At 39.8% G+C, this 19,023-nt stretch overlaps 1 protein-coding gene across 1 annotated transcript in view; it reads left to right on the top strand.

Moving 5' to 3' along the window:
- Positions 1-18,401, top strand: part of LOC124605615 (purine nucleoside phosphorylase-like) — a 77,708-nt gene extending 59,307 nt beyond the window's left edge. Inside the window, exons 3-6 of the mRNA XM_047137422.1 lie at positions 1,465-1,643; positions 3,661-3,836; positions 6,489-6,679; positions 16,093-18,401. Of these exons, the coding sequence (XP_046993378.1) occupies positions 1,465-1,643; positions 3,661-3,836; positions 6,489-6,679; positions 16,093-16,310 (764 nt within the window). The 3' untranslated portion in view covers positions 16,311-18,401. The remainder of the gene's footprint in view (positions 1-1,464; positions 1,644-3,660; positions 3,837-6,488; positions 6,680-16,092) is intronic.
- The last annotated feature ends 622 nt before the right edge of the window (positions 18,402-19,023 follow it).

Below are 19,023 nucleotides of genomic sequence, written 5' to 3'. Positions count from 1 at the left end.
ATAAAAGCAAACTGTCCCATGAAAACCTACTTTGCAAGTTTTCTAAAACCAACACACTGCCAGTAAACTTTTAACCACAAAGTAAATATAAAGCAGATATATGCAGATACAAACCGATGAGCGTAAGTAATGAATCTAAGAATAGGTTACAACCTCCTATGTGTCATTCCCATAGAGACTGTAGAGACAGTCTTAGTCTAATTGCAATGTGCACAGAGGCATTTAAGCAGTCATTGTTCCCGTGCTCCGTACCTGAACAGAATGGACAAAAATCCCTACAGTAGGATGCACCCCGTGCCATGCACTTGACAGTATTTTCAGAGTGTGGATGTAGATGTGGATGAGATGGGGCAAGTGGGTGAAACGCCAGGCCATTCCATGAAAAGTTACTGAAAGTAGTACTGTTCTAAGATGTATTTATACAGTGTGTACGTAGTTCATTCTCAATCAGTCAATAAGAAAAGATCAGTAACAGTTTGTTTGCTAAGTCTTACTTCTCCTTGTCATCTGTACTGTGCTGTCTCCTTCTGCCATCCAGCAATGCGTCTCTGTGGTCTTCCCATTTTTCTGCCCTTTTAGCACAAATTGTGAAACAAAGATCATACAAGAGTAATGTGGGATTGCTCAGACGACTGGATACATATTATTTCACAACAGTAAACTAAAATTGCACTTCTTAATGCTGTTCATCATTATGCTACTTAAATTTGATAAAGTAAATTAGAAGGCAAGCTGCTAATGTGGAAAAAACTGTCGCATCAGTTATGTTAAATAGCTACTGTTTTTCTCCTGATGGTAGTTAATATTTATGTGTTTGCAATGGTACTTTTTGAAGATTTTTTTATCAGCATTGGAAGAAACTTGTCGCATTTATACTACTTACTACTTTCCATGCAGCTTTTCATGTTTCATTTCACATAAATCATTTTATATATATTTACTCAATCAGCTGCAAACTTACTATTAAAATTTTCACTTTTGGTGTCCTTTTTCTAATCTTTGATAGTGAGAAGTGCCTTTTATTCATAGTAAGATTATCAGTTTTTTGGCTGGACAGCTTCCATGGGCTAATCTGATTATAAACCCTGCAGCACCACATGGTTTTAGATACTTCATGGAAACAATAAGTCTGAAAACATAACCTAAGTTTGTGGGAGTGTTAAACTCTATTAGAATGGAGGCGACTAATTTATCGGTAAATGAGCTTATCGACATAGAGCAGTTTATTCAAAAGAAAGTTTTGGTGTTGACTTTACCTCCAGACAAGAATAATTAAGGCAGAGTGAGTATCTTTAATGACAACCAAACCCACGTTTCTTATAATATGAGATCACGTCATTTCATCACAGCATGATCCAAAATGTTAGATACAGTTCTTTTGCTGGATCAGACTCACCTGTGAAGCAGTATTTCACTGTAACAAGATTTTGTGTACATCTGTAATATTGGTGTTATTTTCTCCAGGTGAACTGGCAAACACACTTACAAAGCGGCAGGCGTTTCCTTACTCGGACATCCCCGGCTTTCCCCACTCGACAGTTGCTGGCCATGCTGGCCAACTTGTATTTGGATTTCTTGAAGGTGTCGAAGTCATGTGCATGCAGGGGCGTTTCCATGCCTATGAGGGATACCCAATTTGGAAGGTAATTGATAATAAAATATATGTAAAGAATATCTTCCTTAACTTTAGACTAAAAGTTTTCACTATAATGAAACAAGTGTCTGAGGTGTTACCAATTGTTTTAATGTGGTTTTTAGTGACCAAGACTCTTGTATATGAATCCAGGATGACATGCTGCCCAGATGTTCACTGCACAGCTGTAGCCAGTTAAATCACTATGTAATGTTTATGCAAGTCGTGATGGATACAAAAGTAAACTTCCTGGCAGCACATCATTCAAATGGCCACAATAATAGCAAAAAGTTCCCATATTCATTGTATTTTTACTTCCTGATTTCTTGTCAGACCTAGAAGAGAGTTATATCACTCAGTTTCTCATTGATATATTCTAGTCTGGCACAAAAAAAAAGTTCTACTTGAATAAAGTTTATACCTGTATCACAGAGATGTCTGAAGTTATATGAAAATGCATTGGTCTTCATTATGGTCCCTAGGTGAAATGATAACAAACATCTTTGAGTGAAAAATTATTTGAGATGAAAAAGTTAGATGCCTCATCCTATCTGTTATCAGCAAAGATTAGTTCCACCAGTGGTCTTGTTGATTTGTTTGACATCTGGTGAACATAAACAGGTTCCAAACAAGTTAAAATTGTATTGTGGAATGTGGCTGAGGCCATAGCCTATTTATTTTGTTTGTGGCATCTTATCAGCTGAAGTATTGGGAAATATGTTGTAAAACCTGTAGTGGATGAAGCAGTGTGGCTTGTGCAGAAAATGCTTATATTCATAAATACCCACAAAGGTCATTGTCCTTCTGTTGCAGTCCAGAATGGATTAAGTAATAAAGCATTCAGAAGATTGGCCTGTAAAAGACCAGTTACAAAACTCAGTTTCACAAAATGGAAACAGCCTGTACACTTAAAAAAATTAACAAGAAAAAACTTCAAAAAACACAAAATTGAGACAGGACACCACAGCCATCAAACCAGTGTGTCCTTGTGCAGATGAATCTTCTTTCTAAACAGAGGTACAGTGAAGAGAAATCCAGAAGAAGAATGAAAAATAACAAGGAAAATTTTAGGTTCAAATTATATTGAAGAAAGACTAAGAATAATTAAGGAATTAAAGTATACCAACATCTGCCTTGGTAGCTATACGGTAAGCATGGGGGGTTGCTCGGAGACTTTTCCTCTGCTCAGGGACTGGGTGTTGTGTTTCTCTTGCTTTCATATCACCTTAACTAACATTACTATTCAGATGGCTGAGTGGGCACGGCCTTAAAGCCTATAAACTGAAGGAAAAAGTGTACAAGCATTATTCAGGTATTACAAAATGTAGGCTATAATCTATAACCATACAAAAGAATGGAACCAACCAAATCAACTAGACAGATTGTGGAATTCTATCGTAATAGCAGTAAGAATAAAACTGAAATAATTAAATGTGATAGTGTAGCAAACGACGACCTGCAGTGTGCAGGAATAACACAACTCGGTATGCAAAACAGAAAAATGTTTAGCCATAAAATTGATGACTTGGGTGCTAGCCTGGCAGAAAAACCCCTTAAAACCAGAGCCTTGGGTGGATGAGTTGAAAAGGGCTGATTCTGGAGGATGAAATTAATATGTACACTGAGAAAGGCTGATACCATGTTGCATCCTTTGAATAAAAGCCATGGCATTTTGTTTAAATATAAGATTAATATTTCTGGAAAAAATTACATTTTATCAGTGGAGAAGAGCGACATGTTATACACTCCCTTTTTTTTTAGAAACTATTTCAAACTGATTACTATCATAACCATCTTCAGCCATTCATTAGCTGTTTCAGAATCTACAATAGGAAAAGGAATCATAGGCTAAATCAAAATCTTGAAATTTAATATTGTAGATTCTGAAGATGGCCAAAACTAATAACAGTTGCAATGCTCTGTTATTGTATATAAACTAGAGAGGTTGCTGATCTTTATTCCATGTGTGTAACTGCTGATATTGATGACTCAAATGGTAGCTTAAAGACAGATTTTGATCTGCGCAGTGTGCCATGCCTGTGAGGGTCATGAAGCTGATAGGAGTGACCCATCTGATTGCCACCAATGCTGCTGGAGGCATCAATGATGACCTGTATGTTGGTGACATCATGCTAATCAAGGACCACATCAGTCTGATGGGATTTGCTGGAAATGGCCCTCTTATTGGTCCAAATGATGAAAGGTGAGTGCTATCAAGGAGAGTGATTTCCTTTTGCCTATTTGTTTCTTATGGAATATACTTTAGAGACATACATGCAGTTTGGCTTGTGTGCAATACCTGCAACAGTTATTCCTTGGTGAGTTCGACAGGTACAGATTGACCTTTGCTTTCCTCTGTCTGTTGCCCCTTCCTGAATCTGCAACTAATATTGTGCATTTTTAATGTCATCCAGGATTCCTCTCCCTCTCCTGCTCCCTCTTCTTTGGAATCTTTCTTCCAGTACCTCTTTGTTGTGTGCAATTTCTTTGGAATATGAACCAGACATTGTTTTCCCTATTCTTTTCCTGTAGTTTTCTTCCCTCTTTGGTTCTAAGATGACTACTTTCCTCACTCACTTTCCATTTCACCTAAAGCATTTTGTCCAAAACGACATTTCAGAACTATAAAAGTATTTTCCCTTTATCTTTTTGATTGCAAATTGTACATTGCCATATAATACCATACTCCAGACAAAGCACTTTATGTATCTTTCTTAGTTCTACAATGTAGGAAAAGATAGGTTGCTAATTACCATAAAGAAGACACATTAAGCTGCAGACAGGCATAATTAAGACACTTACGTTAAGCTTTCGGCCACAGCCCTTATCAGCAAAAGAGAAACACACACAATTCATACATATAAGTATGCACACTTCACTCATGCGTGACCGCCAACTCTGGCAGTTCTGTCAGAATTCTTTCTGTTGTTAACAGATCTCCCAGCTTCTCAAAAGATCTTTCACCTATAGCTACACTATTTCTTATTTTCTCCACAGTTTCCATTTTCTACCACTCACCTTCCTAAGTATTTTAAAGATTTTATTTGTTCAACATTCTTGCCTTCAAATGCCTTTTTGTTTTCAGATTCTGTTCAATTTTGTCCTTCTTGTATTTATCCTCATCCCGTATTCTTTCCCACTTTTACAAGTTTCTCGACCATAAATTTTAATTCATTTGATTCTTTCAACTATGTCCGTATGTTTGTTTACACGTAATTGTTTTTCTCCTTTTTGCTCATTGTCAGTCCTCAATACCATTTCCTTTCTCAATCATTTGTCCTTTAGTAGTGTCAAGCAGTTATATCCTTACATTTAATACACAATGAGGCAAACTTAGTTGGTAACAGCAGTATTTTAACTAATCACAATAGATGCACAGCTATAAGAGAACAAATACTAACCACAATTTTGAAGACATAATTGAATAGTATCCTACTAGTGGATACTCTTCTCAAAAAGGCATGTTTTGTGTTCTTATGAAGAGTGATAAATTTGTTACATTGCTAAGAGTAAGTTATGTACATTATCCAGGCACATACATGTGGCCACCGCCTTGACATAAATATGCAATAACTAGTCAGATGGCAAATAGCAGCACTAGCAGTGAAGGGTATTGAAGTGTTTTGCAGGTGTGGAAAACAGAGCAGTCATTCTTGTAAAGTGGAACCAGAGTAATTTATCTGAAAGGGCATTGTCATTGGCTTTTGGCCAAGGGTGGAAGCATTTCCAAAAGTTTGCTAACTGTTAGCATGCTGCTGTGGGTAAAGTATACAGTGTGTGGCAAAATGGCACTGTCCAAAACTGCACTGAGCCAGTTGTGCATCATGGGCCATAGATAATAGGGGGTGAATGACAGCTGTGGAGATGTGTACAAGCAAATAGATGTGCAACTGATGAGTCACTAACCATTCAGATGAACCTGTGGCTACCAATACTGTCTCCTTAATGACTGTTCAGTGAATGTTGTTGTGCATTGGCCCCCACAGCAGGCACCTAGCTCATGCACCTGTGCTGACTGCTGTTCACTGGCAACAGAGGCTGGAATTTGATCATCATTACTACAGTTGGATGTCTACTAAGGGCAACAGTTAACCTTTTCATATGAATCACATTTCATTCTCCACTGACATGGAATGCCTGAAAGTAAAAATCCTGCAACAAACATCGGAAGTGTCCAGGCCAGAGGAGGGAATGTTGCGATCTGGGGAATGTTTTTGTGGCATTTCCTAGGTGATCTTGTCATTCTGGAAGGCACTGTGGATCAATACAAGTATATGCTTATCCTTGCAAACCATGTCCAACCCTGCATGTAGTTTATTTTCCCGGGCAGGATGGCATGCAATGTGTCACACAAGGCGCAGTGTACATGTGTGGTTTGAAGAGCACCGGATAAGTTAATCATGCTCCCCTGGCCATCAAACTCCCCAGATTTAATCCCACTCGAGAATCTGTGGGTACATCTCAGTCAGGCTGTTTGCACCATGGATCCACAGTAGAGAAACTTAGCATTGCTGGGCATGGCACTGGAATCGGCAGGGCTCCACATCCCTGTCAGTACCTTCAGAACATGACTGTCTCCCTGCACATCTCAGAGCAGTGCTGCAGGTGGTTATTCAGGCTTCTGACAGGTGGTTACATTAATGTTACTGGACAGTGTAGTACTTTGAAAATCATTGGATATACATATTTGTGAAGAGGCTATAATGTTCATCTTCCTAAGAAAGCTGTGCTCAATTTTTTTGTGAACTGCATAGATCTTGTTTCTGTTTTTGTAGGGAGGGCAAATGGGATGACAAGTCCAGAAAACAAAAAGTTATGAATCCTTAATAAAGCAATATCCATTTAATGTTCACAGGTTTGGACCACGCTTTGTGTCAATGAACAAAGCATATAATGTAAATCTCCGCAAGAAAGCCCATGAAGTGGCCAAAGAGATGGGTATTTCAGATGTTGTGAAGGAAGGCATTTACTGCTGCATAGGTGGACCAAACTATGAAACTGTTGCAGAAAACAGATGCCTCAAATTGATGGGAGTGGATGCTATTGGTAAGAAATATTATTCAGCTTACAGAAACTTGACTTTCTCAGTTTTATTCTGTGAATTTCTGGACTGTATGACAGTGAGTGATGAAATGTAAATAGTAGAAATCATAGAATGTGAAACTACATCATAAAGAGATGCTTGAAAAGGATTTGTTGTTTCCAGAATAAGATTTTCACTCTGCAGCGAGTGTGCGCTGATATGAAAGTTCCTGGCAGATTAAAACTGCGTGCCAGACCGAGACTCGAACTCGGGACCTTTGCCTTTTGTGGGCAAGTGCTCTACCATCTGAGCTACCCAAGCATGACTTGCACCCTGTCTTCACAGCTTCAGGTACTGGCGGAAGTGAAGCTGTGAGGATAGGCCACGAGTCATGCTTGGGTAGCTCACATGATAGAGGACTTGCCTGCAAAAGGCAAAGGTCCTGAGTTAGAGTATTGGTGCGGCACACAGTTTCAATCTGCCAGGAAGTTTCAGGATTTGTTGTTATCTAAAGCTGCTATGAACAGCAAATGTCAGGTCATTCTTGCTAATGATCAGTTTGTAAAGTCAGGGCTTCCTTATGACATGATATGCTTCTGCTTATGTCAGCAACGGATTGCACACTGATTTGACACTGATCACTGGAACATATTGTGACATAACATTAAGATGTTCAGAAAATTTTTGTGGGTTTCTTGTTGTGTGGCATACATGCCTTCCATCTTCTGGCCAGAAGATGAAAAACTGAGAATATTTTGTTACATTGATAGGCCATGAAAACAATAATTTATATGTTCTTAAAATGTTCACCATTTTCTGCATCTGTAAGCATCAGTCATTTCATCAAACTAACACTACATTTTAAATAGACAGATAAAAAAATCTACTCACTAAGTGGCAGCAGGGCAACATGCATGCAAAAGGATTGAACTTTCACAAGGTTTTGTAGCCAGTGGCTCTTCTTCTGGTGGAAGAGTTGAGGGGAAGGAAGAGGGTTAAAGGAAAAGGACTGGAGAGGTTTAGGGAAAGGCTGCAGTTTAGAAAAGTCACCCAGAACCCCGGGTCAGAGGAGGCGGATGGGATGAGAAGGTCTTTCTTTCTCATACCATCCAGTTAGTCTTCCTGGCAGATTAAAACTGTGTGACAGAATGAGACGAACTTGGAACTTTTGCCTTTCATGGGCAAGTGCTCTGCTGACTGAGCTATCCAAGCATGACTCATGACCCGTCCTCACAGCCTCAGTTCTGCCAGTACCTCATCTCCTACCTTCCAAACTTCGAAGAAGCTCCTCTGTGAACCTTGCAGAACTAGCACTCCTGGACGAAAGGACATTGTGGAGACATGGCTCAGGCCACAGCCTGGGGGGATGTTTCCAAAATGAGATTTTCACTCTGCAGTGGAGTGGTGCTAGGTCTGTAAGGTTCGCAGAAGAGCTTCTGTGAAGTTTGGATGGTAGGAGACGAGGCACTGGCAAAACTGAAGCTGTGAGGAGAGGTTGTGTGTTGTGCTTTGGTAGCTCAGTTGGTAGAGCACTTGGCCTGCGAAAGGCAAAGGTCCCGGTCCGGCACACAGTTTTAATCTGCCAGGAAGTTTCATATGTAATTGTACTTCAAATATATTTTTACAGATGCAGTTATCTATAATGATTTATTATCTGAATGAAATAAAATAAAATAAATAAAAAACACCTCTACAGATATCAGTCAGATCCTGAGTAGATTTGAAAGTGGTGTGAAGAGTGGCGACTTGCTTAAAATGTTCAGAAATGTAAACCTGTGCAGTTCACTTAACAAAATGCGAAAATTTAGTGTACTGTGAACTACAGTAACAATGAGTAACAGTTAGAAACAGACAACTCATACAAATACCTGGGTGTAACAGTTTGTGGAGAAAATGGCACTGTTGCACAGGTTATGTCATGGGGAAGGCTAGGGTTAGATGTCAGTTCCTTGGTAGAATACTGGGAGAATGCAGTCTACAAAGTACACTGCACACAAATGACTTGTGTATTTGATCTTAGAATATTGATGAAATGTGTGAGAACCATACCAAGTAGGGCTAACAGGGGATTTTGAAAATATTGGATGAAGGTCACCACAAATGATCACAAGTTTAACTAACAGGAGTGCCATAAGAATTTTGAAAAATTAGTACTGGCAGACACACAAGGATAGATGCAAATTATCCTGCAAAAGTCTACTTGAAGTATCAAGAACCAGTATCAAATGAAGAACTTAGGAATATACTGCACCTGCTATAAATCACTGCTTCAGGGTCCATGATGACAATGTTGGACTAATTACAGTGAGCACTGAGGCATTTAAGCAGCTATACTTCATCCACTCCATGCACAATTAGAACGAGAAAAACCATAACATGTGGTGCAATGCTAAGAACACACAGTTATGCCACTTAACAGTGGTTTACCGAGTACTTATAAGCATGCAGAAAGAGAACAAACTTTACACAGGCTGCAGTAAACCCTGGTGCTGCTTCTGGGCCTGTCAGTGTAAAGAAGTTGCTCTCTCATTCCACAGCAGTGGCTGTAAGGCTACCTGACTAACACTAGAGTGCTGCAGCTATAGTCAGAACAGTGTTGGACCCGAGTGCTGAACTGGGCACACTGCACAAGGCACCACTGACACTGCATAAGGTGGCACTGTGCACAGCCCTCATGAGATAGGTACACGTTTTGTTTGATGTCCATAACATGAAGATCAGAAACACTGCAGTGTCTTCCAGCACATAGGGGACATAGCACATTTTGTGGTCTGTGTGCATTAGAAACTAGCATATGGGTAGTTTGTTGCTAGGAGTATCACAGAGTTCATTTTTCTACAGGATGAAGTGAATTCACACTGCTGTATGGTAGTCTGCACCAGTTTCAGAGGTTATCTCAATACCTTAGGTGTATCAGTCAAACCAGCTTGGTTCCTGCAAGGTGGTGCAAGGATTCATTGGTCAGGAGGAGGCTAATTTTCTTTAAGGAAAATTCCCATGAGCTTGTAACAAAAGGAGGTGGATTTTTCACCCTATTCCAGCAATTTTAATGCAAACTGTATCATAACAACGAAAATAATCAATAATTGATAATATAATGTAAATGATATCAATATAATGGAAGGAAACATTCCACGTGGGAAAAATTATATATAAAAACAAAGATGAGGTGACTTACCGAACAAAAGCGCTGGCAGGTCGATAGACACACAAACAAACACAAACATACACACAAAATTCAAGCTTTCGCAACAAACTGTTGCCTCATCAGGAAAGAGGGAAGGAGAGGGGAAGACGAAAGGAAGTGGGTTTTAAAGGAGAGGGTAAGGAGTCATTCCAATCCCGGGAGCGGAAAGACTTACCTTAGGGGGAAAAAAGGACAGGTATACACTCGCACACACGCACATATCCATCCACACATACAGACACAAGCAGACATATTTAAAGACCAATATATGTCTGCTTGTGTCTGTATGTGTGGATGGATATGTGCGTGTGTGCGAGTGTATACCTGTCCTTTTTTCCCCCTAAGGTAAGTCTTTCCGCTCCCGGGATTGGAATGACTCCTTACCCTCTCCTTTAAAACCCACTTCCTTTCGTCTTCCCCTCTCCTTCCCTCTTTCCTGATGAGGCAACAGTTTGTTGCGAAAGCTTGAATTTTGTGTGTATGTTTGTGTTTGTTTGTGTGTCTATCGACCTGCCAGCGCTTTTGTTCGGTAAGTCACCTCATATAATGTAAATGGACGGATAAAAAAATCTACCCACCAAGCGGCAGCAAGGGAACACACATGCAAAAGGATTGAACTTTCACAAGGTTCCGGAGCCAGTGGCTGCTCCTCCTGGTGGAAGAGTTGAATGGGAAGCACACACTCTGCTGCAGAGTGAAAATCTCATTCTGGATATAATTACATAACTGCATACTGGAGAATATAACTTGTATTTCAACAGTGATGACATGTATCTGTATATGCCATGTCCATCATACCATCAAATCCTTAAACCAGTCAAAAATTTTGTTTCAAACTCCTTATGATCATATTAATTAGTGTTAGTATGGTACTGAGTCAAATGCATTCTGGGAGTCAAGAAATACTGAATCTAATCATTTGCCTTGCCAACGGTCTTGCCGCAGTGGTAACACAGGTTCCCGTACATAGCCCAAGTTAAGTGCTGTTGGGCTGGTATGGATGGATGGCCATCCGCTCTGCCAAGTGCTGTTGGCAAGCGGGGTGCACTCAGCATTTGTGAGGCAAACTGATGAGCTACTTGATTGAGAAGTAGTGACTCCAGTCTTGTAAACTGACATATGGCCGGGAGAGTCGTGTGCTGACCACATGCCCCTCCATATCTGCGTCCAGTGAAGCCTGTGTGCTGAGGATCACACAGTGGCCAGTCAGTACCATTGGGCCTTCCAAGTCCTGTTCGGATGGAGTTAAGTTTAGTTTTTAATCATTTGTCTTGATCCATGGGTTTCAGAACGCCATGTGAGAACAGCGGAAGTTGGGGTTCCCACAACCAAAGTTTTCAGAATCCTTGCTGGGTGGTTATTTTGTTAGAGATATCTCATTATGTCTGACCTCAGAATATGTCCTGGGATTCTACAACAGATGGACATTAGGATGTGACTTGTGCTTTATTCCATATATAAAGAGGGAAACATTCCACATGGGAAAATATATCTAAAAATAAAGCATATATCTAAAAATAAAGATGCTGTTACTTACCAAACGAAAGCGTTGGTCTGTTGATAGAAGACAATAAAAAAAAAAAAAAAAAAAACACACACACACACACACACACACACACATTTCAAGCTTTCACAACCCAAGGTTGCTTCGTCAGGAAAGAGGGAAGAAGAGGGAAAGACGAAAGGATGTGGGTTTTAAAGGAGAGGGTAAGGAGTCATTCCAATCCTGGGAGCGGAAAGACTTACCTTAGGGATTGGAATGACTCCCCACCCTCTCCCCCAAAACCCACATCCCCCCATCCCTCCCCCCCCCCCCCCCCCCAACGAAGCAACCGTTGGCTGCGAAAGCCAGAACCCCGTGTGCATGCATGTGTCCGTCCGTGCCCCCATCGACCCGCCAGCACCCCCGCACGGCAAGTCACATCATCCTTGCTCCCAAATACATTTTTCCCGCGTGGAATGTTTTCCCAATATAGATATATAGATATATATATATATAGAGGGAACATTCCACGTGGGAAAAATATATCTAAAAACATCTTTGTTTATATATATATATAAAATAGAGGGAAACATTCCAGGCGGGAAAAATACATCCAAAAACAAAGATATTGTGACTCACCACACGAAAGCGCTGGCAGGCCGATAGAAACACAGGCACACAGACACACACACACACACACACACACACACACACACACACACACACACACACACACACACACACACACACACACACACACAAATTCAAGCTCTCGCAACAAACCGCCGCCCCATCAGGAAAGAGGGAAAGACGAAAGGAAGCGGGCCTCAAGGGAGAGGGCAAGGAGTCATTCCAATCCCGGGAGCGGAAAGACTTACCTTAGGGGGAAAAAAGGACGGGTATACACTCGCGCAGACACACACATATATCCATCCACACATATACAGACACAAGCAGACACATTTAAAGACAAAGAGTTTGGGCAGAGATGTCAGTCGAGGCGGAAGTGCAGAGGCAAAGATGATGTTGAATGACAGGTGAGGTATGAGTGGCGGCAACTTGAAATTAGCGGAGATTGAGGCCTGGTGGGTAACGGGAAGAGAGGGTATATTGAAGAGCAAGGTCCCATCTCTGGAGTTCGGATAGGTTGGTGTTGGTGGGAAGTATCCAGATAACCCGGACGGTGTAACACTGTGCCAAGATGTGCTGGCCGTGCACCAAGGCATGTTTGGCCACAGGGTGATCCTCATTACCAACAAACACTGTCTGCCTGTGTCCATTCATGTGAATGGACAGTTTGTTGCTGGTCATTCCCACATAGAATGCATCACAGTGTAGGCAGGTCAGTTGGTAAATCACGTGGGTGCTTTCACATGTGGCTCTGCCTTTGATCGTGTACACCTTCAGGGTTACAGGACTGGAGTAGGTGGTGGTGGGAGGGTGCATGGGACAGGTTTTACACCGGGGGGCGGTTACAAGGGTAGGGGCCAGAGGGTAGGGAAGGTGGTTTAGGGATTTCATAGGGATGAACTAACAGGTTACGAAGGTTAGGTGGACGGCGGAAAGACACTCTTGGTGGAGTGGGGAGGATTTCATGTAGGATGGATCTCATTTCAGGGCAGGATTTGAGGCAGTCGTATCCCTGCTGGAGAGCCACATTCAGAGTCTGGTCCAGTCCCGGAAAGTATCCTGTCACAAGTGGGGCACTTTTGTGGTTCTTCTGTGGGGGATTCTGGGTTTGAGGGGATGAGGAAGTGGCTCTGGTTATTTGCTTCTGTACCAGGTCGGGAGGGTAGTTGCGGGATGCGAAAGCTGTTGTCAGAATTCAATAGAGGCCCTCTTAATTGTTTGTCTCACTTCAGGTGGTATTAGGGAACAGTTGTAGGTCAGATAAAAGGCACTCACTGTAGAAATTACAAGATTTTTACTGTTACAGGTAGATGTGTTCTTTCATAACATCATGAAAGATCGTCTCCCTAGTACTACTGATGTTGGTGTGCTTTACCGAATGGGTAGCACCATGAAGCACTGAAGAGATATATTTGCTAACATTTGCAGCATGTCATGATCCCAAAACATACACCTCATGTCTTTATCACAAAGAGGGTTCACAGGTTTCCGTATTTGGTGCTCTGCTTCCTTATTTAAACTCTTCTGCAGAATATGGGGGAAAGTGACGAGATGCCGGACTTGATTCACCTAGACAGTGGCTCAAAACCCTGTCTGTCCAATGAGGTGTAGAATTACTAATAAAACCATCATAATTGAAGAATTGCCACTTACAGATGTAAACTGAGAATCTTACATTAAAGACGAGAATCAGCAGAGGCAATCACCACCCATGTTTCTAAAAGAGTAGTGAGCTGGCCGTATCGTGACAGGTGAGGGTACATCTTGGGCACTGCAAGGCAACTTCTGTACCTCAGGTGCTAGCCGACTTGGCTTGGTACTCATGAGTGTTTTAGTGCTAAAGACAACATAGTTTTTTGGTGTTGTCAGATAGACCTCTTAGCATTACGTTTCCTCTGGTTAACTGTAAAATGCATTCATATCTAACTCGATAATGTGACCACGTGGTCCTGGTTTTCCAGCATGACTTGCAGCATGTGATACTGGCTCTGGCTTTCACATAATGGACACTGAGCAAGCTTGACAAGTACTGGTACTGTGAGCCCTTTCTAGAAACCTGGCAATGCAAAATAAATGTTCCCTTCACATGGCTATCTCCAAGTAACCACATAAAATTGCGTATGTGTGCACAATAACTCACCTCTCAAAATAAGATATTTAATCAATATCAGCATCTCTTTAAATTTCGAAAAGGTTTCTCCTCAGAACATGCCATTTTTCAATCTACGAATCAAATTATACAGAACTTAAATGAAATATTGGTAACTGTTTTTCTCTATGACTTGTCAAAATCGCTTCGTTTTGTAGTTCACAGTATTCTCTTAGAGAAACACTAATATTGTGGTATCAGAGATATTAACAGAACTGGTTTTCATCTTGCCTGTCTAAAAGGCCGTAGGGTATTGCATTAAGGAAGCCAGGGAGTGTACACAATGAAACACACCTTCACCATGGGAAACAATCACTAAGTGGATGTGACAGATCAATATTGGGTCTGCATTTGTATATAAATAATATGCCTTCATATATCCAAGAGTCAGAAATAGTGCTGTTTGCTTATGGTACAAGCTTTATAAGCAAGCCTAATGGAGTAACATCAACATGTGAAAATGTAAATTTGTCTTGAAAATTAATAACTGGTTCTCTGAAAATGGACAGTCACTGAATTGAGATAAAACACAATACATAAAATTCAGCAGGCCTACAGTGCAAGTTCTCGCCACACCATTAGAAGTAATGCAGGGGGATAAATAAATTAATGAACCAGAATACTCTCAATTGTTAGGTGTTTACGGAACTGGAAGTCATAATGTTACAGACCTTCTTAAATGTCTAAGCTCTGCAGATTTTGTGTTAGAGACAGTATCAGACTTTGAAGCTGAAAATGTCAAATGTAGACTTGCTCTATTTGTTTTAATTCATCTTCTTGCGGCATCATGTTCTGGGAAATATGTTTCTCGCATGGAAGCAGGGTAATACAAGCTCTCCACTCTTACAACTTCTTGTAAACCTCTCACTGAAAAGCACACCTATGCCCGTATACGAAGACAGCTGGAAACAGTATGTCAGTTCTGCATTCTGGGAGGTGGACTAAGCCAGTGTGGGAGTTGTCAGGTGTCATTGTGTGGGTAGAGGGTGTGTGTGTGAGGTGGGAGGCAGGAAGAAGAGTGGAGGGGGTGGCAGCTCAGAGGGAGGCAGCAGGTTTGCTGGCTAGGAATGTGAGGGGGAGGTGAGGCAGGTGCACAGACTAGATATGTGACCCATGAGTATCAGAGCCAGTGGGGAGCAGCACATGCTGAATTGACATGGGGATGTTAATTGGGAGGGGGTGATCCTGTCACTCCCTCCCAATTCGTGTCCCCACATCACCTTTAGAGTGTGCCACTTTCCACCAATTAACACCTATATGCTTCTACTTTCCAGTGATTGGTCTCCTTTACTCGTGAAATATTTATATTCTACCAGAAATTTCCTACAAAATCTTTAAGCAGTTGGGCATACTGAGAACAGCCTCACAATAAAATTATTCTGTTGTGAAGTTTGTTGATGTTGCTTTCAAACTGCGACTGATTGGCAACATTAATGAATTTAATACTAGAAGCAGAAATGATTTGCGTAATTAATGACTCAGCCTTTGTGTTGTACATAAAGGAGTGAAGTAATGAACTGTAAAAATCTTTGACCACCAACCCAGTGATGGAAAAAGTCTAGGTTTCAAATTGGTACTAAATACATTGGTACTAACTGAAGTGTGTGGCAACTCATAACCAAACATTCACGGTTACGTCACAAACAGCTCATCCACAAACTCTTGATCACTGGAGGATTTTTCCTTCCTTTTATTGTATACTTTCATCCACAGTTTTTGCTGTTAATTATCAACATGCATGATGTTTTGTGCACCATGAGAGCTGTCTACAGACTAATAAAAACAAAACAAAACAAAATAAAATAAAGAAAACAAAATGAAATAAACAAATGCTGATCACCTCCAAGATTGATTTTAATGACTGTCACCATTTACTTGCTTTTGCGTTGTGAAAACTTCATATTCATTTTAATACAACCTGTTATTAATATTCTGTAGCTTCATTGTGTAATAATATGAATTTAACAAAATACTCTTGTTTTGTTAGGAATGAGCACAGTCCATGAAGTTATTGTGGCACGCCACTGCGGGATGGAGGTGTTTGCCCTCAGCCTGATCACCAACAAGTGTGCCCTCAACTACGACGGTGACCAGGAGGTGTGCCACGAGGAGGTCATCGAGGTCGGCAGGGTGAGGGCCAAGGTCCTACAGCAGCTTGTCTCTAACCTGGTCCCACTCATGATTGCAGCGACAGCCTCAAAATGAAGTTGTGAATCTAAACTGAGAAAATGCTTTACTCTGCAGAGTGCTACTGTTGTAAATGGTGCCTTGTAGTATGGCACTTCCTGATAGGAAAGGAGGACTAGTTTTTCAGTGTCTGGGAGTTTCATCCAATACATATTATATTCTGACCAATCCACAGAGAATATATAGTGATAAAGCGTATGAAATGAGGCTGTTCATGAGAAGGAATAAACATAGCATGTGAGCTACACAAAATTTGAAATTTTGTATGGAACAGAGTATTGCTTTCGGTTTGTGAACATATGGAAGCTCAGGGTGCAAGACATGTTTTATATATTTGTTTGTTATGAATAAACTGTGAGTTGTTAGTGCCCGCTAGATCAGGATTCAGTTCCTGTTGTGCACCATTGATATGGTTTTCCAGCTTTAATGTAAATATGTCTTCCCCTTATTTTGAATTTTGTACTAAATTGCTAATAGTGTTTTTACAATGTTATCACTTCTGCTTTAAAGCATGTGAAAAATTATAAGAGTTTTATGCATGAGACCAATATTGTAAAGATATGTAATGGTTCATTTAATTGGATTCAGTGCTCTTTCTTAGACAACTGCTCAGCAGAAAAAGAGATAAATGCTTGTAACTGTTTCAGTAACTGATATTCCTCTTTTTATACACTTCAAACTTGTATCCACACTTACGCTACAGAAGACAAAACATGGCTTGTTTTATTTTGTCTGCTATATTTTACATTGTAGTAAAGTTTCTTAACATGTTCTGTAATACTCTGAAATTTAGATTACCTCTGTGGCATGAGAAAATCTTACTACACATTTTTGGGGATAAAATTAATATGTACCTGAGTCAGTATGACTTTTTACATCATTCCTTTGTTCTTTTCTTCTTAGCAGTATCAATAATTTGTACATGTATTAAAGTAATCTTATCTTTGTTTTGTATTTCCTTCACAAATTTGCATAAGACTGAATGATCTGGTTTGCAGCTATAAATATGGAGAAAGAAGGAAAAGTAACTTGTATTTATTTTATAATATTGTACAGTACTACGTTATAGGAAAATTGTTGATTGTGGCAATGGCAGCAATATCGGTCTTCCTACAGAATTTGCAGCCATTCTTGAAACTGCATTGACACAGTGGCCTTTCAGATAATTTGGTGAGCAAAAAGCAGACCATACAACTGCAATTTGACTTGTGTTCATAGGTGATAAAGTGGACTGATATCACTGGCTGTTTAATCTCCAGAAAATGAACAAGACCACCAACAATCTTGTGTGTGCCACAATCAATGGTTGCTGTTTTATCATGGACAGTGTTACTGTTTTCAAGAATTGAAAGGCTATTGTAAGCATTGCTAAAAATACTAGAAACAGAGACAGTTTGTTTTAAAAATTCCGAACTGTATGTTTTTCGATAGGTTAAGATATTTATGCTGTGTATCTAAGGCAACATTTTAAATGTTTCTTTTATACAATGTGTTGTTTAAGACTAGGTAGAAAACTATACTGTTATTTCATTATATGAAGATAATGTACTATGTTTGAAATGCTGAAACATTAGTGATAGAGTACAAATTATGCTAAAAATTACAATGTGCATTAAAATTATTCAGTATTTCAAATACAGAAAAGTGTTATCATCTTTGCCCAATTTTTATAACATCGCAAATTTCCAGAAATAAAATGTTCTTAAACTGTAATGGATTAATTTAATGTATTTTATGTGTTCATCTCTGTTTAAGAATATTATCACGAGTAATTTAAAACAGATTTTACATTTTCCCTGACATGTTGAAAAGTGTGGTTACATTTTGTGTAGTAGCCTACGACAACACATTGTTAACTAAAATACAAGCAATCAAATAACAGAAGCAGGTTGTTTCTAAACAATTTCATGATGTGCCTGTGAAAATAATGAACAAAACAGCTTTATACGTAGGATATATTTGCTTGCTGTTTTCTTAAGCTTTGTTGTTGTCACATTTTTATTGCTACCAATCACAAATCCTTCCCATTTGTGTGACAGATTTCATACATTTAAATATTATTCCATAGAGTGAAAGCAGTGTTGCTCCAAATATTATTGTTCAAAAGTTTTGACATTAGTATCTGCTATTGTTTTCACGAAGATTGTTATAAAGATTAACTGAAAAGTACATTCCTGACACAGAAGTAATGATCTGTGTGAAAATTAAGTTTTCATTTTGTCTGGTATAGGGGTCATGAATATAAGGAGGTTCTTTCCCCTTCGCTGTACTGTCTTTAACTATTACATTTTTAAATGATTATAAGTTTTCATCATGCTCAACATGTAAATATGTGATAGAGGTGGAGTATCACAGATCTTAAACAGTGTTTTACATGAGTCTCTAGGTTTGCATCCAGTCATGATTATAATGACATTTTTCGTAGTTCGAATGTGATGATGGCTGCTTTGGAGTTTTTGAAAATGTGACCCCATATTTAAGATGAGAACAAAAATAGGCATGACAGACACTACTTACTGTTTTCTCACTGCAGAAGAATTTTAGTGAGCAAAGAGGTAGTAATACAAATACTCAATTTTAAATTGCTTCACAACCATAAGGATTTGGTTGCTGTCTGTTCACAATTTGTTTATTATTGACAGACAAATGGGATGTACGGATCTTTGTTGAGAAAACTGTACCAATCCCATGCTATCGGTGATGCGGGTCATGGCCTGTTGCTTCTACCTGC

The sequence above is a fragment of the Schistocerca americana genome, chromosome 3, assembly GCF_021461395.2.
Source record: "Schistocerca americana isolate TAMUIC-IGC-003095 chromosome 3, iqSchAmer2.1, whole genome shotgun sequence".
Taxonomy (NCBI): Eukaryota; Metazoa; Arthropoda; class Insecta; order Orthoptera; family Acrididae; genus Schistocerca; species Schistocerca americana.
Note: the sequence above shows the minus strand (reverse complement) of the source record. Positions and strands in the feature narration are given on the sequence as shown.